Source organism: Choristoneura fumiferana, chromosome 14, assembly GCF_025370935.1.
Source record: "Choristoneura fumiferana chromosome 14, NRCan_CFum_1, whole genome shotgun sequence".
In the NCBI taxonomy this organism is placed as follows: Eukaryota; Metazoa; Arthropoda; class Insecta; order Lepidoptera; family Tortricidae; genus Choristoneura; species Choristoneura fumiferana.
This window is the reverse complement of record NC_133485.1, coordinates 18947306-18975029: the sequence shown is the minus strand read 5'-3', so window position 1 is coordinate 18975029 and position 27724 is coordinate 18947306. Positions and strand designations below refer to the sequence as shown.

At 38.2% G+C, this 27724-nt stretch overlaps 1 protein-coding gene across 6 annotated transcripts in view; it reads left to right on the top strand.

Moving 5' to 3' along the window:
* Positions 1-27724, top strand: part of LOC141435369 (uncharacterized) — a 758872-nt gene that overhangs the window by 454442 nt on the left and 276706 nt on the right. The window contains exon 2 of one of the 6 annotated variants that reach the window (XM_074098077.1): positions 4551-5344. The exons of the other annotated variants lie outside the window; for them this stretch is intronic. Within the exon in view, the coding sequence (XP_073954178.1) occupies positions 4563-5344 (782 nt within the window). The 5' untranslated portion in view covers positions 4551-4562. The remainder of the gene's footprint in view (positions 1-4550; positions 5345-27724) is intronic. 6 annotated transcript variants of the gene reach the window in all.

Here is a 27724-nt window from a genome sequence, read left to right as displayed (position 1 = left end):
ATTTTTAGTTTTCTTTGCTAATTTTATAAAGACACGAGAACTTAACCTTCCAATAACCTAGTCGATTTAGAAAAGTTGAACCATCCCCAGCATTATCATTTCAAAGTTCATTATCTCACAAAGGGGTCAACCGATTTTAATCATATAGTAATACTCTGTTCCAACGGCAGGCGCAAAACGAACATTGAAGAAGTCTATATTTTGTCCGATGCACTTTTTTGTTTACCATTTGCTCTTAGTACAAACTTTCGAAGTATGGGCTGCTAGTGGTCAATCAAGACAATAAAACTTGTATCATGTTGTATCATGTTATGTAAAAAATAAACCAGTCCATTGGTTTGAGAGTTACGAAGGATATGCTATGCTATGCTACCCTATTGACCCAGGGTCTCAAACAGACAGCAACGAATTTTTGCTTGCTGAACCGAGACCCTGGTAGAAATTCATATCTACTAACATTTCACAGTACAGCTCGTGGTAAATTTAATGTAAGTTCTCAGAAAAACTCAGAGTTGTGAACTCGGGTTTGAACCCACGATCCTCTGCTTTGCAATTAATATAAAGCAATTTGTGTTTCTAATCTTTCTTTGATTGAGTACTGTTCGTTTTATGGTAGGTACTCTGCCGATAGAGGTACTGAGGTTTAGCGGAGATAAAATTAAAAGCTGCTAATGGAAAACACTTAATTTTATACCATTTCTACCTGGATATTGGCTAAATAAAGCCATTTGATGCAAAAACATTTTTTTTGGCTTACCGTTTAGCTTCTTCCAAGAGCATGTCAGAAGTTTCCTGCGGCCTGAATGAAGCAATAGTTATTTGTGTCACAAGGGAGCAAAATGGTGTATTTACGGCGAGGGCGTACATTGAATCCAGAATGTAGCGAAGGATTCTAAAATAGAATCCTGAGCGTAGCGAGGGATTCTAAAGTAGAATCCTGAGCGTAATGAAGGATTCAAGTGTTAACGCCCGAGATGAAAATAATTTTGCTCCCGAGTGGCTCATACAACTTTTCACACCGAGCATTAAGAAACTTGAAAAAAATTTATTCTACATATTATTAAAGAACAACCAGCATTCCAGCATAGAAAATGGTGTGGCTTTACAATTATCAACTTCAAACAATTTAATTTGCAATAAAACACTTAGAAAAGCCTTGAATAGAAAAGTTGCACTTTGCTCCCTCTCGTCAGGGAGGAAAAGTTACTTTTCTGAAGGAGAGGTGTGAAAAAAATATTGTTAGATTGATGGCGATTTAACACTTATCACTAAAATACGGAACCCCCTGGGAACACACATCAAAAAGTCTTGGGATCCTCATTATCATTATACTTAAACACAATTTTGGAATTTCGATTGGAGATTTAGATCCATCACCCGCAGAGCTTACGGGAGAACCGAGGCTCCTATCCCGTCTTTCCAGCAAATGGCTGAAGTTATCACTGGGTAAATAAGAATCCCCTCCAACCCTCTCCTCCCCGTAGTAAGCTCCAGGAAGTTGGGGACGTCCAGCCAGGTTTAGCCGGTGACATTTCGGCACTGTCTGGGTTCTCCCTTCCTAGTCGTCCATAATGATTTTTTCTCGACTACAAGCCCCATCTATAAAGCACGTGATATAAAGCCTAAAAGCAAGGAAACAAAGCTAAGACCTAGTGTCTTTGCCCTTAAAGCGACTCAATCCTCAAAAAAACCCTAGCGTTTGATATGCTAGAGCCCAATAATGACAGATTAAAGATGACAACTGCTGGGGCAGTGATCTTGCCCTGTAGAATTCGAACTTCTTATCTTGCCTTCCCGCTGACGCTTATATGATTTGATACAAGAGTGAGAGGGAGCTGCACTTTGACGTCTTTCTTTATTATCATCATTTTCTTTTTATCCTACATCTCGTTATCCGTGTCTAGTCTATAATTTCCAGCAAAAATCACAACCATTCTCCGTTGATTGGACCACATATAATTTCACACAGCCGTATTCTATAATGCACTATAAATCGCCGCACAATAGTGCGCGTGCGTCGATAGCATCGATAATTGCGCGCTTTGATCTATAGATCGCAATTAACTGCGCAAACATTAAAGCTACCTGCGTAGATCGCTATCTGCGCGTGCGGCTTGATTTCAGACTATGGTTTGTGATAAGAGAGATTCTACACTTATGAAAAGTATCTAGGGGTACTTTTTATCTAGACACTTTTGAACATTTCAATATAGGCATATTATCTACAACAGTAGTCCGCCGTTAAGTAGTCAATTCTGACACGTGTCACTCCCATACTGAATCGTCAAAAAACAAAAACATTATCGAAAATACAAACTGAAACATGGATGCACAGAAAAACCAGAAAAAGAGACCAGCGCTGGGATGGGAATCGAACCCAGGTCCTCAGCACTGCGTGCTATAACCCCTACACCACCGCTGGACAGGAGTCTAGACACAAAATTTCTCCTATGCACACATATCTTAGGTTGCTTTTTGTTTTGTTTTGTCCAGCGGTGGTGTAGGGTGTTCAGTTATAGCACGCAGCATGGAATGCGGAGGACCTGGGTTCGATTCCCAGCACTGGTCTTTTTTTCTGGTTTTTCTGTGCATCCATGTCTCAGTTTGTGTTTTCGATATGGTTTTCACGGGATGACCGTAGTAACAAATTTGGAGTTGAAATAAAAAATACAAAAAGACTCAAAAAACAATCATAACAAAAACATTGACGTATTTAGTATCAGGATGACAGGTGTCAGGATTGACTTCATAGCGACAGACTACTATACTGAGTCATTACACCGTCTAGGCGTCTAGTGATAATGAGTGTGCCAAGAGTTGACATGTGTTTTAACTTTCCGTGTTGGTAAACCGTGGTGACCTAGTGGTATACTATGGCCTCTCAAACAGAGGATCGTGGGTTCAAAGTGTGAAGTTCCCAATCCGTAGCAGATCCGCGTGGGATCTACATTGTTTGAGACCTTGAGAACATAGATAAAATTACATCCCGGAAAATAGTTTAGTTCCCACGGGCGCGCGATAAACGAATTCGCAGACGAAGTTGCAACAGCTATTAAGCTATATTTCATCCCGGAAATATCTTAACTTACCACGGGGCACAAGCATTCACTTATACGTATGTAATAAAATTTAGTTACCTACTATAACTCCTTCAATGACCTCACAAGTATCATTGCCGGCAATACCAAATCGCCATCCTCAATCTCCAACACTAGTGGCCAATCCTCGTTATCTTCACGCAACTCTTCAGGATCCCGTTAATCCTGTGTTATCCTGACAGCCCAATTAAACGGTAAATCACGAACTAGATGAGGTAAATAAACCGTAATACGCTGCAGAAGATTGCGGGGTAATGACGGGTTAGGCTGGGTTGAGGGCTGCCAGAAACCTAGGGTCTTAACGCAATAGAACAAGAGTACCTAAATAGAAAGATCGTGTACAAATTACTTGTGATTGTATAAAAGGCGCCATTTTAGCCGAGACGTTTATATCCACCCGAGCCGCAGGCGAGTGATAGTTAAAGCGAGAGTAAGATGGGTTTTATGAATGAGTTGAACACTTCGCTTTTCACTTCAATTGCAAAGAAATTGAACAGAATAAGAACAGCAAAAACATAAACAATAAAAAGTAAAATGCTTGTTTAAAAAAGTAAAATATATGCACTAAAAACGCTTTTAGCAAATAAATAATTCTTATTCTTATAGCAAACAAGAATACATTCCTGATGTATCCGACCTCTTAAGTATTGTGTGTAAGTCAAAAACTACAATAAAGCCTAATTTAAAGCATTTGCCAGTAAAATGTTGACATCATATCACACGTATAGGCTGGCTTACCTTCAGCTTCGTCGGTTGGAGGCGACCTGTATCTACTGTGAACCCGCGGCTTTAACCAGATCATCCGTCAATCTCGTTGGTGGACGTCCTACGCTGCGCTTGTTAATCCAAAATATTGAGTAGACAAGGAATCGGTGCTAGAACGTTCGAACCAATAACTTGCAAAACCGTACTAAACTAAAAGTACTACTTTGTAGCAACCCTGGCAACAACGATGTCTGCAACCCAGTCGCTGTGTTATTTTCTGTATTTTGTCGACGTAATTTGGTGCAGCTGTATTGACGATACCGGTTCAGAAAAATCAGACGGTCCAAACCTTTGACTTTTGAAATGAAATGAAATTATTTATTTGCATTGAACGGGTTTACTTTAACTACGTAAGAATTTTCCGTAAAATATTTTTCTCCTAAAGATACGAGTATATCTTTATTAAAAAGTTTATCATGCCATCTTTGACTGTTCTTAAGTTCTTATACTTTCGGAACTTCTTAGACAATGTTGTATACTTAGGTGCGCGTGACTAAGGAACTTAATTACATACTTACAATATCTTTTTTTTGTCAAAATCTGCATAAACTAAAACACCTGTTTTAAAACTGTTGAAACTTTAAAACAAAATAACATTAAAATTTTTAGGTTATTGCAATCTCATCGGCAACAATTTGGTTCTTCAAAACGAAGCCTTATCTTAAATTTTCATCACAACTATTTCAGAAAACAACCAAAATGTCAGCCACAGCGACCCGCCATGTCAAATCCTCAAACTCAGCCAATATCCTGATGTGCAAACAATGGTGGAAGGTCTGTTGGATGTATGGAGACCAAGAAAAATACTACCGACAGCTTTACGGAAGAAGAAAGAACATCAACAAAAACTTCATCAACTTCGATTTAACAGACGTCAAGCGTCCAGGCGCACAGATAACAGAACTAACTGATGACTTCTTCGAAGACACAACACAAGAACCTGCTCCAGACGAAATAGAAAACGTAACAGATGATAGCAAAGTAGATTACGCCTTTGGTGTTGAGTCAGAACCTATATATGGAATGAAAACATGGCAGAAAGACCAAAGACGGCAACCTATTCAACACAATTACGAAGTCGATTTAGATAATATTATAAGTACTAATCTAAACTCTAGTAGTATCAAAAGTATGTTAGAAAACGGTCTACCTCAACCGAAGATAATAGACTCCAATGAAGAATTGATAAAAAAAGGTAACGTTGTCGGAAAGTCTTCTAAAGTAGTTTCTAGAACTAGAAAAGGTGCGATAGTTACAGAAGCTACTGAGATTTCTACTGATGGGAAGACAACTGCCAACTTGAGGTTTGAGAGATCGACGGTGAAGACGGGGCCGAATAAGGTGAAGGAGGTGTTGCAGCCGTTGAGGGAAGATGCAGTGTTGAACGAGTGTGAAAGAAGGAAGTGTGTAGGAGACAGGCTCACCACCACGACCAAGACGCTGGTAACAGTGTCACAGACATCAATAACTAGCTGCAATGAGTGAGTAGTTTTTAAATTTTATGACTGAACATTTTTCTATGGCCGGAATACTATATACATAGTAGAGTAACATTAGACATAACTAATTTTTTTAGGACAAACATTCGACTATTATGTACTGTTAGTATGTTTTAACAAGTTTACAAGCTTTTATTTAGTTTCACCTGTCCCGTTGTCTGTCTGTCTGTCTGTAGTCAAATGTTGCAAGTTAAATTACACAATAATAGTATAAACAATAATCAAACAATAATCTAGTAGTGACATCCTGGTAGTCCAGCCAGGATCGTCTCCGCACGACGGAACTCTTCAACGGTTAATAGCATCGACGTGAAATTTGGTATGCAAATGTAGTTTGGGCGACAATGCAAGTACAGTCAACAAAAAGTACAGTTATAAAAAATGTGTGTGTGTGTATTTTTTTGAATTTTTCTACATAACTTTACCAGCACTGGTACGGGCCAAATTATTTTCTACCAAAATTAAATCCCAGCGATTTGCCGGCCGCCTGCCACGACCCGCTTGCTTCGCTCGCTCGGTTCGCGCATTTAGATCGCAATTGTACCGAACATTCCTCGTCGCATCGCTCGTCGTCGCACCTAAATTTCTTGAACCTACATTGAGTAACAATTACATTACCAAAATCTCTTTGAAGTAGGAACTATTTGGCCCCTTCCAGTTGCTGGTTATGTAGGTAAGTATAAGGTAAAAAATCATTCAACTGCGTGTATAATCTTTATTATACTCTCTCACTCATGCTCACGCTTTTGTCACATACTTAATTTTTTATTATACTTTCTGTACATCCTCCAATACCCGTTAATATTCAAAGTATAGTTCCCAGTAACCATAAAAACCTTGACTCTCGCTGGTATTCTTTCGTTTTAGTGCCACCATTAAACTTTCTTCGATGTTCGCTGCATATAAGTCATATATGTATGGTATTGTGAAAATGGCTGCCATATTGTTACTTGGAATTTCACAACTCTTGCGGTTTGCGAGGCGATGTGAATGGGTCAAGTAATTGCGAGGGAGCGCAATGCAGGGTCTGAGGAATGTTCTGCAAACGCATGCGATGCGAAGTTTTTTATTAGTCATAAAAGTTAGCTCAAGTGCTTCTATAGTTCTTTGTCCATAGTTGGATTTTTGTATGGGCTCACAAAAATAACGGCCGAGTTAGAAACGGGCACTAAAGGGTGCCGTATAAATTCTAAATAATTATTTAAAATGTTTTGAAATCAGTGATTTTCGAACTTTTTTCTTCACTTGTTTGTTCACCTTACTTCTTGTGAAATTGCATCCATCCATCCATCTCAGCCTATATACGTCCCACTGCTGGGCACAGGCCTCCTCTCAGAACAAGAGGGCTTGGGCCATAGTTCCCACGCGGGCCCAGTGCGGATTGGGAACTTCACACGCACCATTGAATTGCTTCGCAGGTTAGTGCAGGTTTCCTCACGATGTTTTCCCTCACCGCAAAGCTCGTGGTAAATTTCAAATGTAATTCCGCACACGAATTTGGAAAAACTCAGAGGTGCGAGCCGGGGTTTGAACCCACGACCCTCTGCTTGAGAGGCGATAGGTCAAACCACTAGGCCACCACGGCTTTTTTAATTGCATAGTTTCATGTTATTTTTTTATAGAAAACCAGGTCAAAGACATCTTTACATTTTCGATTTTCTCTATGCATGCCTTTAAACAATTTTATAAATACAAAAGTTCAAACATGAAGTGACTGCGACAAAGTAAACATCTCTTCGACCGTACTCTAGAAACATCTCTTAAGCCCGACCGTACTCCAGAAACATCTCTTGAGCTCGACCGTACTCCAGAATTATCTCTTGAGCTCAACCGTACTCCAGAAACATCTCTTGAGCTCGACCGTACTCCAAAAACATCTCTTGAGCTCGACCGTACTCCAGAAACATCTCTTGAGCTCGACCGCACTCCAGAAACATCTCTTGAGCTCAACCGTACTCCAGAATTATCTCTTGAGCTCAACCGTATTCCAGAAACATCTCTTGAGCTCGACCGTACTCCAAAAACATCTCTTGAGCTCGACCGTACTCCAGAAACATCTCTTGAGCTCAACCGTACTCCAGAATTATCTCTTGAGCTCAACCGTATTCCAGAAACATCTCTTGAGCTCGACCGTACTCCAGAAACATCTCTTGAGCTCGACCGCACTCCAGAAACATCTCTTGAGCTCAACCGTACTCCAGAATTATCTCTTGAGCTCGACACGCTAATGCCCAGTAGATGACACCCTGCTGTCATCTCTATTGCTAATGAGATAAGATTAAAGATGCCAACTATTGGGACAGAGACGACCACTCGTACGTTCACCTTATATGGAGATTTACCAAGGTAAGCAATAGGCCGCCTAATATCATAAATACGGAAATAGCTCTGTCTGTCTGTCTTTTACATCTTTACGATTAAACCGCCCAGCCTATTTAGATGAAATTTGGCATGCAAATAGTTTGATATCCTAGAAAGGACATAATATAGCCGGAAAATTGCGTAGTTTCCGCGAAATAGCTATACTTATAAACAAATCGTCGACAGACAATCGGCAAATGCTATTATTTCATTATATATTTCAATTGTTAATACATTACGCGTTCCTGAGAAATACCTAAGATCTTGATAAACGTGTTCTTTTAAGGGTTTCTTCCATTTGAGGTACGGAATCCCAAAAATATAATGTCTCCAAGCAACAGTATCTTGATGATAACATTATTTGATGCGAAAAGAACCGAAATGATTCTGTTTCAATATATACTGCGGAGAACAAATTACATTCCGCTCGTCATTGTGTTATTTTCAACACAGTCATATCAAATTAAGCTTAATTTATTCAAATTGGCAACATTACGTTTTGAAAATAACCATTTCGCCAGAAACTTGGCAGTGATTATAATATAATTTTGGTAAGACAACCACACTTGGGTATTTTGCGTCACAAGTCTTTGGTATTAGTTATATTAACATACTGGCTTAAATTAAAAGGTTATAATTATGGCGTGTGAATTCAAATGAGCTTAAGGTTAGTGTACGAGTGATCGCCACTGTCCCAATGGATGGCTTAATTTTATATCAATTTAGTTTTTTAACCAATCACAAAGGTGACACAAATGTCAAAGTGTTAAAACGGATCTTACGTTACTATAGCGCCAACTAGCGTCACAAAAACACATTACGTATTAGTCAAATGCTTTTAAAAAAATCTGCGCGTAATTTTAAAGAGAAGTTTCCCTGCCGCCGGCGGCCGCGTTAGGTATTCGTTTGGGATATTGCTGTCTTTATCGCTCGTGACATAAGCGCTCGCAGCCGTCCCCCCCATGCCTTCCGCAACGACGTCCGTAATTTATATCGAGATAGTCAGTAGGCTTTTCAAGATTTGGGCGGTTGAATTTTGGGTTTTTTGTCCTCATATTATACGAAAAGTATAGCACAGAAATCAATGATATTTTACAATCAAGATATTCAAATTATTTTCTATGCCTGTGGCTTTTTCGATTTTTGTAAAAATGCTTTATTAGTCTGTAATTCTCGTGCAAAGTTGACATCTTTTTTTTGTCGACTTTTGTGCTCCTGTAATTCTGATATTGTATGTATGTATGTAAACTCTTTATTGTACAAAATAAGTAAACAAACACAGATGACAAACAATTAAATACATGTACAAAGGCGAACTTATCCCTTTAAGGGATCTCTACCAGTCAACCTTTGAGTGGATGAGAGGAGCATTCAGTCAGGGACAGACAAAAACACTCATATTACACATTTATATGAAAATCTGAAAAACCACAGGCATAGATAATTACGTCTAGTCCATTATTTACAAAATTTCATCTATTTCTAGCGTGGTGGTGGTGGTAGTGGTGTAGCAGTATAGCACGCGGTACGGAATACCGAGGACCTGGGTTCGATTCCCAGTGATGGTCTTATTTTTCTGGTTTTTCTGTGCATCTGTATTTCAGTTTGTATTTTCAATCCATCTATTTCTGTTGCTTAGTTTTCAAATGAGACCGGGACTACGTTTGTATGGAGAATGGAACGAAACTCTTAATTGATTTCGAAAGGGGATGATAGGAAAGAAGGGGGTTTTACGTTCCTCTTCTTTTTTTTAAATCACCAACCAACATCCACAATAACACACAGAACACGCACACACAGGACAGGACAGGACAAGATTTGCGGTGAAGGAAAACGTAGTCGAAACCTGTACAAACCTGCGAAGCAATTCAATGGTGCGTGTGAAGTTCCCAATGCGCGCTGGGCCCGCGTGGGAACTATGGCCCAAGCCCTCTTGTTCTGAGAGGAGGCCTGTGCCCAGCAGTGGGACGTGGGTCGTATCCACAATAACTTCACACCGATCATTCAATTCAAATCACAAGTCCCTTTAATCCAAAAACTTCAATCCGTATCAATAAATTTGCTGGAAGCTTGCGCACAAAACGGTAGCAGATACCAGATACCATCTTGTCCTGACCGCGCCGCCATCTTTCTTTTTCTTTTTTAAGGCAGCGTGTTCACGGCCAGTGTTAAATTGCTTGGAGTTTATCCGATATTCGATTACATCTTTAAAGCTGGCTACAGATTAACACACGCCTGGCAAAAACTGACGTGGATATTAAATACTGCACATTTCTATAGCCTTTTGTAGCCTGAGGTACAATGTCAATTGTACGACCAAATAACAAATAGCAGTTACAAGTCAATATGCCAGTCTAGGTAGCTTTATTGTTCTGTCTTTCATAATTAATTTCGCTATGATATCTTTGGCAGATGTATGAACGTCAATATGATATCAGTAGCATAATAAGAATTGCGTACCGAAGCGATATGTACGTAAAAATGTTTGCCTAAAATCCTACTAATGCATTTTAGGTCTGTGCCTGGGTGCACGGAGATTGCTAATTTTCTCAAACCTACTAGTTTCTCGTTTGTTGGTCAGTAGGTCCCTTTCTCAGCGACTGATTCAGTAAAGGACGTACTGAGCGACAGGTAATAAAACGGCTTGTGCTACTCGTTGGTTTCTAAATGCATAACGACTGTAGGTACGTGAGAAGCTGGCTTTAGTTTTGTAATTTAAAGGAAGATGTGTAATGCGGGCTCGATTGATAGTATTAATCGATGGTTTTGTCGCGGCGGTGTTTTAATCGATTACTTACGTTTTTTTCTTTTTCTAAAACAATGTCATGGTATTTAAAAAAAACTTATTTTTAAATAAATTAGTTGATTGCTACTTAAAAAGTAAGTCTACTTTTAGTGAATTAACTAAGTACTCTAAGCAATTAGTAATAACTTAGAAAAGTTGAAGGACTGCCGTTGCCATTTCAAGTTTCATCAAGCAAATCGGTCTATTCGTTTGAGAGCTACGATGCCACAGACGAACAGACAGACATGGCTTCAAACACAGGCATTTGTAATTTTGAACATGAAATTACCGTGAGACTCACTCATATTAAACGGATAACTCGGATAACTCACGGCACAGGTGTTGCGGCAGCCACCGAGTCGCGTCTCCTATGAAGAAGGGCTGCGAAATAGCCCGAAACATGTCGAGCTAAACTCGATTTAAGACGTGAGTTATCCGTTACAATATCGTTTAATACACAGGCATTTGTAGTCGAAATATGCTCGCCTGTTTCGAACCATCCCTGGTCCTATATCAAGAACAGTCAAATGCGAACTTCTTTATAATTCAAATCTCACTTTGCAAATTGAATAAAAAAGTTAATATTTACTAAAATTCCAGTTTTATAATAAAATATATCCGTTTGGATACAGGATGCTCTGAGACTTCTTCGCGATAAAATCGATTCACTCATTAAAATTTGTTGCCAAAAAATCCAAACACAATTTCTGAGAAAATTACACCACATTTGTGCAGTCGTTAAAAAATAATAATAATACTTTGCATTAAGTTCTTGACACTTTTCAAGCGATTTTTACAAAAGATAAAGCATTTCTGTATAACTTTTATAAAAAGGCTTGTTTTTAAAGACATTGACCTTAATTGTGAGCAAAAAGCTGGCCATTAAAAGGGTTGGTGGTTAATCGATTAAGCGGTGGAATCATCCGATTAAATATCGAGTTCTCGTCATCGATTAGTGACTGTAGTAAGTACTTACTGACTGCTCTGCTCAGCGACCCGAAGTTGATCTTAGCCTCCGATTATAATGAGTTTTATTATGACCGCCCAAGAGCGTGTCGGACACGCCCGAAATAGGGTTCCGTAGCCATTACGAAAAAAATAAGTAATATTTTTCTAAGGATTTCGTATTTTGTACGGAATATTCCAAGTTTAGGTATATTTTATACCTTAGGCTGCTATTTACTCTTAAACTACTAATAATTCTCAAGAAAACTTAACCGTTATAGTTTTCCTTGTAAGTATGATATACTAACTACCATTCTGATTTTTTTCAATTTTTTCCACCCACCGGTTTAGATTTTAGAGGGGACGCTCGATTTTAATGAAAATTTGCACTTTTAAGTTTAATATTTTGCAAACAAATCACTTAATCGAAAAATCGTTTTAGCAACTCCCTAATGGTTTTAAAAGGCATATCCAACGATACCCCACACTACAAGGTTGGATGAGAAAAAAAATCACCCCCACTTTACGTCTGTGGGAGGTACAGTCACCAGCACCAATATCTGACACAACAAGTGTGCATAAATATCTGATACGAATCTATATCTAGGGCCGGAAGGATGTGTCAGATATTAATGCTGGTGACTGTACTATAATTTATTTTTTAATTTTTTATTGTACCATTTTGTCGGCATAGTTTACATATGTATTCGTGTGCAACAATTCTAGCTTTCTAGTTGATAGTCCCTGAGCAAAGCCGCGGACGGACAGACAGACAGACATGGCGAAACCATAAGGGTTCCGTTTTTGCCGTTTTGGCTACGGAACCCTAATAATTTAGTTTTATCATCATCATCAGCAGGAAGACGCACTGTTGAACAAAGACCAGAAGACTGTTGAAGATAATAATAATAATAATGATTTATTGATTAATCAGCAGCATAAGATAACAAAATACAATGTTTTACAAAAATCTATGCTACACGTTTGCCTGTTTGAATGTTTGAAGGGACCCTACAAAACAATATTCCGTATACATAAGCATGTAGCGCAAAACCTAACTGCAGCTACGTTGGTTTTCACAATTAATAGATGGCGCCACTGTACGACTAATTTGAAGGTAATAATTGGCGCTGAGAGGGTGCTCCATTTCCCGTGTATTGTATTACTCTATGGTTTCGGTGGTGGTCTCTGGAAAAAGAATGACGGGAACGGTCAAGAACCACATCCTTTGCCGACTCTTAAAAAAGGGGGGATCTTAAAAGGGGGGTCTTAAAAGGGGGTAACCTTAAGTCAAGCAACGACTGGAATTGACTATATCTACATCATAATTTAATTACTTAGTCCAAGTCCAAATAGATGACAAGCTATTGTGATTGTTTTTAACCCCCACACAAAAAAGGGGGTGTTATAAGTTTGACGCAAATATCCGTCTGTTTGTCAGTACTCGTAGCATCGCTCTCAAACGGATGGACATATTTCGATGTTCTTTTAGAAAGAAGTAAGCTTGTCTTTGGAAAACTTGAATTTTTCTCCGTCGTTATCATCGTTGGCTTTCGTCATTATAGAGACCACCAGTATTGAGAACGTTCGAGAAATTCTGAGGTATACTACATAGTGCCTGACCACAGGACCCGCATAGCATTAAATTAAATATCGTAACGTTAAAAGTATAAGGGTAATAGAATAAACGACGTAGAGTACATACGTTTTTAGGGTTCCGGAGGCAAATTGGCAAAAACGGAACCCTTATAGTTTCGCCATGTCTGTCTGTCTGTCTGTCCGTCCGTCCGCGGCTTTGCTCAGGGACTATCAATGCTAGAAAGCTGTAATTTTGCACGGATATATATGTAAACTATCCCGAAAAAATGGTACAATAAAAAACTAAAAAAAAAATTTTTTAGGGTACCCATAGACGTAAAGTAGGGATGATTTTTTTTTCATCTAACCCTATAGTGTGGGATATCGTTGGATAGGTCTTTTATTAGGGGTTTGCTGTACGATTTTCGATTTAGTGATTTGTTTGCGAAATATTCAACTTTAAAGTGCAAATTTTCATTAAAATCGAGCGGAAAAATTTGAAAAAAATCAGGATGGTAGTAAGTATATCAAACTTTCAAGGAAAACTATAACGGCTAAGTTTGCTTGAGAATTATTAGTAGTTTATAAATAGCAGCCTAAGGTATTAAATATACCTAAACTTGGAAGATTCCGTATAAAATACGAAATCATTAGAAAAATATTACTTAATTTTTTCGTCGTGGCTACGGAACCCTAGTTTGTAACTATTTTATTTGTAATTATTATATTTTGAAAAAAAAATGACTGCCAAGTTTCTTGCGGCGCATTCCTCTTGGCAGTGATGGTCTTTCCAAAAGCGCTGGTAGTTTAAATAATGACGTGTAATAGTGCCCATTGCGGCCTATTTACTGAATAAATGATTTGAATTTGAATTTCGAAAGATTTTTATAGGTACAGGTAAAAAAAAATATCCCTCCTTCGGATAGTGGGGTAAAAAGGTAGACCTCCTATTATAGATACCTAACTTACTAATAAAAGAACCAGCCAAACAAAAATGATCCGTGAATCACAACTTATGATTATTGTAGAACAAAACGTACTGATTATAGAAGACAGAGACGAAAAGGTACATTTTCTTCTTTTAAACAGTCAGAAGAACGATATTGACTTGATAAAAAGTTAGGTATTATTAAAGATAATAAATTCTGGGCGAGTGTTCAAAAAGTATAAAATATGACCTTTTTAAAAACTTTCTTCGTACTCTGCCAGCGGGCGGGCTATCCGATTGCAGCCAATTTAGATGAGTAATGAGTTATATTTCAACTTTTTAATATAAATGAAAAAAGCGACGTCGTTTATTAGTTTAGAAGTATTTGAAAATTCCAAAAAGATTCGATGGATTTAACAGGAGACATGAAACGTATAGAAGGAAACTTGTTATGAAACATGCTGTGAGAACGTTACAAAGTGATTAAAAAAATTATATCTGTAAATCAAAACAATCATCATTATCATCTCGTCATATATACGTCCCATTGTCCCTTTAATGGGACTTATATGACGAGATAATGATGATGATTTCTTTACAGGCCTCCTCTCGGAACGAGAAAGCTTAGGAAATTCATCATTGAGTGAGGCCCTTAATAACCTAACCAACAAAATGTTGGAAAACCCCCGACTTTGTCACTTCAAAGCTCAATATCTCGAAAACGGCAGAACCGATTTTGATGAAACATGTCTAAGAATCATTGCTAGAAACCCTGATTTCAAATAAAAAAAACCGTATTCAAATCGGTCCACCCGTTTAAGAGCTACGGTGCCACAGACAGACACACATAGCGGTCAAACATATAACACCCCTCTTTTTGCGTCGGGAGTTAAAAAAACATGTAAGACATCGGCGGCTTTTTGATAAAAATACTATTTTATTTTGATTTTTGAATAAAGATCCTATTCCTACATTTGTACAGTATTTAACTAGACGTATTAGTAGACGTAGTTAGTATTAGTAAACGTAGTTATTCAACGTCAAATTTCTATAAAAAATCCAATAGGTTTACTATTTTGTACATTAATTTAATTTCCTCCGTGCGGCGTTTCTCGTTTAAATCCGGACGTTTTTCCAATGCATTCGAACAGTGCCATAGTTAGAGGCACAGTTAAAGGCTGATTAGACTCAGCTTAGCTAATTAGCGGGTGGTAATGAGCTTAACGTGTTCAGATCAGACCGACAAGGGACCAATTATCTTGGATTTAAGCCTTATATGGTCTTTGGTTAGACTGAACTCAATAAAGTCTATTCTAACTATAAGTAAAGTCTATTCTAATATTATTGCGTATCTATACATTGAAATTTTTATACAAAATATACGTACATACCTATTTTTTTTTTACTTTGTTAAAAAAATGAGGTAAAGTATAATATTTTTCCAATTTGTGGACTATTTTTGATTTTATATTTAATCGAAATCACAATGACATTTTAATCTTTTTACTGTCTAATTTTATTTAATACAATCTGTATTTCAATTCAGGAGCCCTGAAATCAAACAATTTTTTCCGATCATGTGAATTCGAAAACTTTCTATGATCAACTAAAGCAGAGTTTACACTTACAAGAAAAATCGTGCAAGTTGCATTATATTGCGGCGCTCGATTGACCACAACAAACTCGTTGGCTTTAGGATCTCGCAATGTAATGCAACATGCACGATGTTTCTTGCAAGTCTAAACTCGGCTTAACAACACCCAGTCTTAGGAACATTCTCAACATCTCTGTCATTCCCATCCCTTCCCACTTATCTTATACGTATGAGTATGACACTATTGTCTGTCCATCTTTAAATCAACATAATAGCTTAAAAGGTACAATCATCCAATACCCAAGTATTAAGGCGTTTAAAAACTTATTAAATACAACTCTAAAGTTACTGCCGTAGAGCATGTTTTACACACTTTTAAAAGTTAAATTTCATAACTTTTGGTGTTGGTTGTACTGTTGATAAAGCACCTGCGTTTGAGCAAGTAAATTGGAAAAGCCAACGACTTTTCGAGTGTTCGGCAAATATTGCAGGCTACTGAGAAATTTTACGTCTGCTGTCCTGCTCTTTCTTTTGGTTTTTACTGTGGTGAGAGCGCGACGGAGATCAGAAGAAAGTGTGAACAAGCAAGCTAGCTTTGATTTGGAGTTGTTTAAATAGGTTCTTGTTATGGCTGCATTGTCATTATGGAGTGACGGACTTTAGGATACAATGGGATGAGATGTTATTTTCTGCTGTCGATTTTTTTTTAATAATTCAGGATTGTCACTAGTTTATATAGTCTGTGGAGGGCTCGCATTCATTCCGTTTCTTTTCGCTATCTCGCTCTTAATTACTCTTTGAATGTACTAGTTTGAGTGGACTAGTTAGTTTGAGGTCATATTTTATTCGGAGTAGTTCGGAACGATTCGGTTCGTTTGCTCTCTCGAGATAAAATACTGCTGTAGGAGCAGAAAGAAGAGATGGGAATACTTCATTCTAGGTGTTAGGAACTTATTATTTTCAGTACTTGGTACAGTCGAAAAAATTGAATAACATACCAAGGTGAAACCTTTGTGCAACTAAAGTCATGTTGACATCCCATACATCTGCCAAAGAAATGATAGCGAAATTAATTATGAAAAGATTCCACCCTGTCACGTGATTCAGTTTCCTTAACTGTACTATACACAAGCTAGTCTCAACTCTCAAACTATCTCCATACTAAATGTCATCTAAATCGGTTCAGCGATTTAAGCGTGAGACAGTGACATACAGACAGACAGATTTACTATAAGTAAGAAAAGGATAGTTAACTTGCTCTCACATACTAAGACAAGATTATCTAGTCAGTTCACTTCTCACCTATTTATAATTGCAGTTAACTAGAAAGCGGGTTTATAATCGATCACCGACTAGATTACTCATTTAGATTTGTGCTGATGGTCAGACATAACCTGAATCTAGACTTGGTACAGACCAGTAACCAATCTAGGTAATCTATAAACAACATGCATGATTGATTCACGCAAGCGCTCTCTGCACGCGGTCACTAAAGCGTTATCATAATGACTACATTGTCAAAATGACCAAATCGTCATGAGGCCTAGAGGCCGTAATGTCTAAAGTTTCTGACGCACTCGATAGCAATCAAATGACAGTTTTTGTATGAAAAATCTGTCAGTTGATTGCGATGGCGAGCGTCAGAAACGTTAGACATTACGGCCTCTGACCTCAGAACGACCTATGTTTCATCATCATCATCTCAGCCTATATACGTCCCACTGCTGGGCACAGGCCTCCTCTCAGATCAAGAGGGCTTGGGCCATAGTTCCCACGCGGGCCCAGTGCGGATTGGGAACTTCGCACGCACCATTGAATCGCTTCGCAGGTTTGTGCAGGTTTCCTCACGATGTTTTCCTTCACCGCGAAGCTCGTGGTAAATTTCAAATGTAATTCCGCACATGAATTTCGAAAAACTCAGAGGTGCGAGCCGGGGTTCGAACCCACGACCCTCTGCTTGAGAGGCGATAGGTCAAACCACTAGGCCACCACGGGACGTGGACGTGGACCTATGTTTAGGGATATGTTAATTGCTGGTTCTTGTGGGTACTTGTGTTGTGTTCTTGTGTTATGTTGTGTTGGTTGTGTCTTGTACTTGACTCCATTTATTACTAACAGAGTAACACATAGTATGCGGTGGCGGGCGAGAGACTACTAATCTATGGACTACTGAGGCTACAGACCGTTTAGCTAGCGCCTGTTAGCCATATCGTGTAAAATTACATTATGTAAAAACCCTATAACTTCATAACAAAACGACTGGTTCTTAAAATGACCACATCGTCAGTAAACTACATCTCGAAAAGACTTTTCAGCAAAACGACTGGGTCCCAAAAATACCAAAGCGTTGTTGTGTTGGCAGATGGGCAAGAAATTGATCTTATAAAGTTGCGTTTTTTAACCCCGAATGCAAACTAACTTAACCAACGAAAAGTTGGAAAACCCCCGACTTTGTCACTTCAAAGTTCAATATATCAAAAACAGCTGAACGGAACAACAACAACAAAAGTCTAACAACGATTGCTAGAAAACCTGCTTTAAAATTAAAAAAAACCGCATTCAAATCGGTTCTCCCGTATAAGAGCTACGGTGCCACAGCCAGACACACAGACACAGACACACATAGCGGTCTTTATAACATACCTCTTTTTGCGTCGGTGGTTAAAAAGGGGTGTTATAAGCTTGAAACCAATGTATCTCTGTCTGTTTGTGGCATGAATGAGGCGTGAATTTGAATGCAATATCGAAACTCAGAATTAACCATTATGAATTTACGACAGCAAGAATATACCACGAAAATTTCGGGATCCGCTTATACTACTGTTATAAACAACAGTTACTTACATCTAGTCAATAAGCAGATCATACAAGTTTAATGTGCCAAGCCTGTTGGTGATTAATTTCTGTCCAGCTATAATGTGGTTTGATTGAGAAACTGGTCTCGAACACTGGTTTTGTTTTAGCCCAAAAATGAAATCAGCTTCGCTATTCTCGTTCTTGAACACCTGGCTACCATTATCACCTTGTAAAAACCTTATCAACGAGCTATGGAGAGAGCTATGCTTGGGGTTTTCTACGGGATCGAATCAGAAATGAGGAGATACGCAGAAGAACAAGGGTCACCGACATAGCCAAGCGAATTAGCTTATTATATTATGCAGGCCATGCAGCAAGAGAACAGATGGTCGTTGGGGCCGAAAGGTTCTCGAGTGGAGACCGCGGATCGGTAAGCTCAGCGTAGGACGTCCACTAACGAGATGAACGGATGACCTGGTTAAAGTCGCGGGTTCACGGTGGATGCAAGCCGCTTCCAAGCGAGGCCACTTGAGGTCTATGGGGGAGGCCTATGTCCAACAGTTGACGTCCTATGGCTGATATGTTAATGATGGTGATGATGAAATACCTTATGGTTGGTGCTAACTTTATTGGCATAATCTCGCAACGCATAGTATCGTTTGGCATAATTATCATGCCGCCGAAACTCATATTACATAACATCGTTTGTATGAAACTCATTTCACATAGTTAATCTTGTTCGGCCATTTACCTTGTGTGGTGAGAGGGTGTAAGTTCTCTATGGAGTAACAGTTCTAACTTAACCTAACCTAAATACTTTTCTGATACCTCTCGCTTAATTGTGATGGCACAGTTCTAATCTACTTTTTTGTTAGCAATTCATTTCTTTATAAGGTTTTCCTTAGGATAGTGGTGCGATGATTTCGTTACACAAAATTTTGCGAAATGACCTTTATGCCAAGTATATTTTATGCGAAGTAAATTTCTCAAAATCTAGACGTAGGTCGAGAAACATTATGTTCTTTATAATAAAACGTAAATGAAGTCCAAAATGTAACTAAGTATTTCCTACGGGAATTCAGTACAATCCCAGAATTTCAATTCAACTGCTAGAGCTAAATGCTTCAAGTATGTGAAGCAGAGGTTAAAAGTACTAGCATAAACCAAATTCCGCCACATCCGATGGTGAAAGCTAATTGTGCGGTGAATGGAACCCTAACTCACTCCGGCTTATCTCTTCGCCCTAATTGACGTCTGTAGGTACAGTTAATAAGGGGCCATTGAATTAAATAATGTAATGTTTCATAATATAATTTGCTACTTTGCGAAGCTTTCCGAAGAAGCTAGCTACACATCCTATTGCAGGATACAAGATACAAGTCTAGACACACCCCCAAGCACCACACATTTCAGCCTGTTTTTTAGTATAGTTTTGCCATATCTGTCTGTCTGTCCGTCCGCGGCTTTGCTCAGGGACTATCAATGCTAGAAAGCTGTAATTTTGCACGGATATATATGTAAATATATATGTATATATCGATATATGCTGACAAAATGGTACAATAAAACATTAAAAAAAATTTTTTTAGGGTACCTACCTCCCATAGACGTAAAGTGGGGGTGTTCTCATCCAACCCTTTAGTGTCGGGTATCGTTGGATAGGTCTTTGAAAACCATTCGGGAATTGCTAAAACAATTTTTCGATTCAGTGAGCTGTTTGCGCAATATTCAACTTTAAAGTGCAAATTTTGAAAAAATCAGGATGTAAGTAAGTACATCAAAGTAGTAGTATGTATAGTAGTTTAAGAGTAAATAGAAAAATATTACTTAATTTTTTCGTAATGGCTACGGAACCCTATTTCGGGCGTGTCCGACACTCTCTTGGCCGGTTTTTCTAGTTACTTAAGCAGCGACACTAGCTAGGAATTTATTATGACACTTACTGTGAGAACGTTCTGCGGTGGGTCAGGAACAGGAATCAAATGGTTCAACTGTACGCAAACACAAATCCATAAATTTTCGCATTTGGGTATAATATAACACACTAAGCCGTGGTGGCCTAGTAAGCCGTGGTGGCCTAGTGGTTTGACCTATCGCCTCTCAAACAGAGGGTCGTGGATTCAAACCCCGGGTCGCACTCTGAGTTTTTCCAAATTCATGTGCGGAATTACATTTGAAATTCACCACGAGCTTTGCGTGAAGGCAAACATCGTGAAGAAATCTGCACAAACCTGCGAAGCAATTCAATGGTGCGTGTGAAGTTCCCAATCCGCACTGGGCCCGCGTGGAACTATGGCCAAGCCCTCTTGTTCTGAGAGGAGGCCTGTGCCCAGCAGTGGGACGTATATAGGCTGGGATGATGATAACACACTGGTAGGAAGAAAATTCAAGCACACCCGAAATATTCCCAATTAAACTTAACTCGCTAAACCACGTTCCGATCGATCCACAATATACATTAACGGCTATGCACAATTATTATAATTTCCCACGGAAAGGGTATTAATTTGACCATAAAAACATAAAAATTTGCATCCCAGCCAATCAGCCGGCAAAATACGATGTGTCCATTTGCATTAATGAATGTCTGATAACAATCATAACGTTCGATAAATTAAATTTTGATAAAATCCGCCGTTAAAATAGAAAACATTAACATCAACAGTAAATGTCAGGATAATCGAATGTTAATGAAATTACCAATGACCACAGGTTTAGCGCATTTCTGGCCCGACGTATTCGACCACAATCCAGCCCGGGAGTGCAGCCAGCCTTTTGGGCACTCTTCTACAGGGACAGACTTTACGCGAATTGTAAACATATAGTTGAGTTATATATAAGATAATTTTGACTTCATAAGGGGCTACCTGAGGTTTTCATCGATTTTTGACAAGTTTTGAATCGTATCTCCTAGTTTTGCACTACTGATAGTTAGATAGATACTTATAAGTCAAACGGCTATCGGTTCTCCAATATCGAAAATACAAACTGAGACATGGATGCACAGAAAAACCAGAAAAAGAGACCAGCGCTGGGAATCGAACCCAGGTCCTCAGCAATCCAGTGGACAGGAATCTAGACACTAATTTTCCTATGCATACATATCTCAGGTTGCTTATTTCTACTACGCTACTTATGCAGCAGCACTAGCAACATCTATGTTCCGCTCTCATCGAGAGACGTCACACTCTTTCGGAACCAACCGCTCACCCAGACAAGAGATGTCGCTACTAAGCAATAAAATTATGGTTCTCCAATCTTTTATCTCCATTTTTGTCTACCGGATTTTGAAAAAATGCATACTTAATGTTGTATGATTTTTAAACATTGTCTGTAAAAACACTTATTTCGTATCTCTATTGACGTGAAAGATCTAACTACGAAATCTACATATTTGGGTTCGTCTTTGACGTCTCTAAAAACTGGTCGAGGGTTTTTATTTGAAACTAATTAACACAAATTTATGGCCAGAAACCCAGGTTTTTGGCCTAAAATTGTTCAACTTTGATGCCAAATATCTCGAAAGCAATGAACTTTGAAGTAAATATGGGATACTATATTGCTTAAAGCCGTTGTTGTTAATATAATAAGATACAAAAATCATTCATCATAAGCGAATAACTTTAAATTTCATCTTCTGAGTTTGACATAATATAGTATTTTAATGTTATTTAATATGGTACAAATCAATAGTTTATAAGTAAAATTTGCATGCTTGTTTAAGTAAAATGTACGCACTCAAAAACGCTTCTCCAACTGTATTTACTACTACATTTTCGCAAATAAATATTCTTATTCTTCTTATTCTTATTCTTATTAGAAAACTAAGGAATTCAGATCGAAGGTCATTGGGGCATGGGATCCCCTTAAATAAATTACCTAATGGCGGTAGCCGAAATTGATACTTAATTCAATGGGTGAAATAGTAATAGCCGGGATCCTTTCGACTGCCATAATCTTATAAGTCATAATGTAATGTTTGTCATAATTATTGTTAGTCATAAAAAAAATCCCGCTGAAACCGTACGTTTTTCATAATTTTTTAAATGGTCATCCTGTAGAACTCTATAGGTTAGGTTAGGTTTGTTTTATAACAATTCTGAAAAATAAATGGTTTTAGAGAAAAAAAGAGTTATGTCAAACGGGTGAATTTCAACAAGCTTGAAATTTACCTAATTTTGGTGGCTTTTTTTATTTTTGTTGTCCGAGTCAAAATGATATATCAACAATACGTTACAAGTCATAATAAATATTGTGTCGTAATGGCCCTTCATTATACATAGTAGTTTTGGAGATATTATGATTTTAGTAATTTGATTACCACCAAAATTGCTTGTACCCACCAAAATTAGATATATTGGCCACCAAAATTGCACATCTACACCAAAATTAGATGTACTGTGCTATTTCAAGGTAAAAAATATTTTTCTTGATCAAATTGTCTGCTGGATATAAAAGAAAATAAATGTTTTATTAATCGTTTTATTGTACCAAAATCTCTACGAAAATACAATGTTTAACTCGTAGTAACAAAAAGTACATTGTGTCTTAAGGGCGGTAAATAAGGAATTACGAACGAGAGTCTATTAGAAGCCCGAAGTCGATGATAATGCAATTATATTTTCATCACACTTGCTCTTAAACAGTGTCGTAACATGCAGGCTACCATGGTTGCAACCCCCCAAATAAAACCCTCGACCTTAATGTGCGTGTCATGAAACCCGTGGTCGGTAAATGAGTCATTGCGGTACTAATTTTCTTGTCATGAAGCCCAAGGTCGGTAAATGAGTGTGATACTGCATGGCGTGCTGGTCGTGCTGGCGTGCAGGAGCACGTCGGGCGCATGGTCAGGCTGGGGAGGGCGGCGCGGAGGCTGGCGCTGCCAAGAGCGTAGTCAGCGGTATCGGCAATTTTTAAAAAAATATTAGTTTTTCTTTTACAAATAAGTATACAATTTTACTCGCAAATGTGATGAAAAACATTGTATGTCGCACGGGCGGTACTAGAATTACGAACATCGACTAACTAAAGCTCAGTCTTCGACTTCGGGCTTCTAATAGACTCTCGTTCGTAATTCTTGTTTATCGCCCTTAAGACACAATGTACTATTCTTTCGAGGACTTCTTCTCTTGATTGTTTTTCTTGCGGTTAGCCATTCTAAAAAATGAATTAAGTTTCAAAGTCAAAAGTCAAAGAATGTTGTAAATGCAAAGTTTTAAATGTAAAAGGCTTAAAAATGAAATTATAATTATGTGGATGGGCTTCAATTACCACCAAAACCACCAAAATTGATCCACCAAAATTAGAAAATGTGCATAAAAAATGATTAAAAAAAAAACCGTATCATTCACTTTCAATTTAACTTAATATTTTAAAAAGGAAACTTTTAACATGCCTCGCATATACTTCATACAAAAACAAGTATTGCTAAGTCATTACGATGGTGGAAGTCTCAATTGACGTAAGGGACAAAATGCTACTTTTCAGGAGAGCGAAAAGAAGTTTGGTAATTTCAAACCCTCACAGCATTGTTAATGTTTAACTTAGCAGGACGTTTATAATTACGTAAAATCTTGAATTTTCTTGCTTTCAACGTGAAACTATAGACATTTTCGTAAAAAGCTTAATAAGAAAAATAGCTGTCCCTTACGCCCGTGACGTACGGGTGTCATAGCCCCTTACACTCATAAACCGTAAATAAATAAATAATGTAGTAACCGATTTTTGGTCTTATAGGACATCATATATTTTATTTGCTACATATTTGGAGGTAAGTTCCAGTAGTAAAATTAAAAAAATAGTGAATTAACTCAAAGAACCACTTTAATTATTTAAAACAACGCGCAAAAGCCATAGTTTTTGCACGTCCCCTTAAATAATATGTAATTTGTAACATTTTCTTAAGTTTTAGTTTTAGTTTTTGCGACGCATATTAGGACACCCAAGGATGTCGTTCCCTTCCAAACACCGGGTGTTTATAGGGTTGATTGTAGTTGTGGTAGTTCCTATATCGGACAGACGAAAAGAACAATAGCTGAGAGGTCAAGGAACACATTGCAGCTGTTAAAAATCGCCAGGTAAACAAGTCAGCCATAGCGAGCATTTGTTGGAGTCAGGGCCAACCACTGGATTGAGCTTCACAATCCCAAAATTCTGTCCACGGAACGTCATTTTTACTCAAGAATGGTACGTGGTGCGGTTGAAATAAAAAAGCATAAGAATTTCAACCGGGGACGATGGGTATAAGCTTTCATCTTCGTGGAATCCTGTTATTAATAATTGTCGGCGTCGGATGAATGTTCGGAGGGACGATCGGACGTTGTTAGTGTTGTGTGTCGTGTGATAGGGTGACTAATAAAAGTGACCAAGTGCGGGTAGTTCGTGATACGAGTGCCGGCACTATTAGTGATCATCAAGTGCGGGTAGGTCGAAGAACTCGCGCTGCTAGGCACACTTGACACCCCACACTTCAGTCTACTCGTGACCACGGCAACTGTAACGTTGCCGAAACGTCGAGGTAAGTATTACTTGTGTAATAATAGCGCGATAAGTCCCGTTTGTGGTATTTTGACTATGAGCGGGAGTCCTTCGAACTACCCGCACTTGATCACTAATAGTACCAGCACTCGTATCACGAACTACCCGCACTTGGTGATTTTTATTTGTCACCTCATCACACCGACTCACAACACTCATCCCGACGTCGACACTTATTAATAAAGGATTCCACGAAGATGAAAGCTTATATCCATTGTCCCGGTTGACATTTTATGCTTTTTTATGTCAACTGCTTCACGTACCATTCTTGAGTAGAAATGACGTTGCGTGTCAGAATTTTGGGATTGTGAAGCTCAATCTAGTGGTTTGGTCCTGACTCCAACAAATGCTCGGCTATGGCTGACTTGTTTGTTTATAGCTGAGAGGGTCAAGGAAGATATTGCAGCTGTTAAAAATCGCCAAGTAAATAAGTTTTTATACCGGAAAATAGCATAGTTCCAGCAGGATAGCGATAAACGAACTGATGATGTTGTTGATGACGATGATGATGAACTGATTTTCACTACCACCACTGGCGTACTAACATTATTGCTTACATGCTTGCTTGCTTGCTTGCATGCTTGCTTGCATGCTTGCTTGCACTATTTCTTGCACATTTTTGAGTATTCTTGCTTGATTTGTTGTTTGCATGCGTGCTTGCCTTCTGGCTTCACGATTGCTTGCATGCATGCTTGCACTATTTATGCTTCCTCCAACACACTGCTTGCAGCTGTGAGGGAGTGGGACGCCAGCCCGCTTCATGAGCGCTGGAGGAGATACCATAGACCGTCATCGCGGGATCGGGGTAGCCGCGATGTTCATCTAACCCAGGCTGATAAAATTGCATGTTTGTTGAGTTGATTGACAAAATTACATGCTCACTTGCAAGCTTGCTTAGGTGGTTGCTTACATGCTTGCTTGCTTGCATGCTTGCTTGCATGCTTTCTTGCATGCTTGCTTGCACTATTTCTTGCACATTTGGGAGTATGCTTGCTTGAGTTGTTGTTTCAATCACTACAAGTTCTAAAAACCATCTGTTTTGATGCCTCCTACGACCTAACATTAACAAGGTATTTTAATGAACTAAAAGAAGCAAGCAAGGTATTTTACTTTAAGTGCCCCTTACACCCATAAAGTAACCTCAATTTTTTAAATGTCTGTTTGTTACTGTCCCTTACGACCAACAATTTACTCTAGTTTTAGCTTTTGATGTCCCTTACGCCCATAAGAGTATTCCTTATTTATAAGTTGCTGTTGTTTAATGCCCTTACGACGTACCAATTACACCTTTTTTTAATGTCTGTTTGCTACTGTCCCTTACGAGCGACAATTTACTCTAGCTCTTGCTTTTTATACCCCTTACGCCCATAAAAGTATTTTTTTTTTATAAATTGCTGTTTTTTAATGTCCCTTACGACGTTCCGATTATACCATTTTTAACTCTCAACATACATAATTAATTATACAGCCAATTTTATTATATATGCATCATCATCTCGGCCTATATACGTCCCACTGCTGGGCACAGGCTTCTTTATTAGGATCTGTCAGGACAGCTGTCAGGATAGCTTAAAATAAACAAAGTAGCTAAGAGAAATTTACCTCAACATCCTTGACTGAAATTCCATTACGGAAATGTTAGCTCGACGTCAAGCCATTAGGGGATTCATCAACTTAATCTTCTTTTTGTTTTGGCATCTTATTAAAAAAATACGCGCGTTGACAAAGAACAAACGTAGGCAATCAAATACGTCCTCCGTGTTTGACGTGTCTGGCACGACTGACCGAATGTGCAATGCGCAACGCTCGGCGCGTGGAAGCGGTAGGAGACGCGTTAGTATTTACGCCCCAACAACTTCTTGCTTTTATCTATTCGTTATAAAATATTGGGGTGTAAAGGCAATGAAACAATAATTGACCCATACGCCCTTTTATTATATTTGTTGTTTTTTTTTTTAACGACATAGCCGAGTCGTAAAGGACATATGAGACTGCCACAGCCCCTTACGACCCAAATATTAAAAAAATAATACATTTACGCCATTTTTCAGCTCAAATATTTTATATCATGTCCCTTAAGCTATTTATTTTAAAATAATAAATGTTGATAACAGCAAAAGTAAGGGCCGTATCGTAACTTGAATACTACCAATCGACAGAGAAAAAAAACTCTAATTTTTTATGTTTAAAAGTGATTTTCGGTATTTTGTCCCTTACGCCAATTGAGACTTCCACCATCGATTAGTTACATTACACCACCAAAATGCATTAAAAAGTATTTTAACACACCAAAATTAGATACTTACGTGCTTGGCGGACAGATCCAGCAAGATATGGCACGTGTGTCATCGCTCAGTGCAGGAGCGGAACTAAACGCACAGGTTAACACCACGTTTGTTGGTCTTATTGCATTTCGTTCGACCACAAAAAACATCTTCAATATTTACCACCAAAATTGCCAATTTCACATGGACAACTTTTAGTGCCTAGTTTTGAGTATAAATTCATGTACTAATATTTATTTATATATTCTTATAAGAATACTTGAACTAATGAAGAATAAAATACAATGCATTTTTAGTTAAAATAAATGATGTTATGGTTCTATCATAGACATTCATCAAGAACAACGGATACTGGACGCCACACCAAAATTATGATTTGAATGAAAAAAAAATTTTTAATAAACATTAATGACTTTATAAAACTTTGCAATTTGGCTTAAGATAAAAATTTGTGTTTTCTTTTTTAGAAAAAAAATTAAACCTCTAAAACAATTAGTCCACACCATAATTATCAGCTCTGCCGCCAAATTTTCTCGCTGAGATAATCACCCAA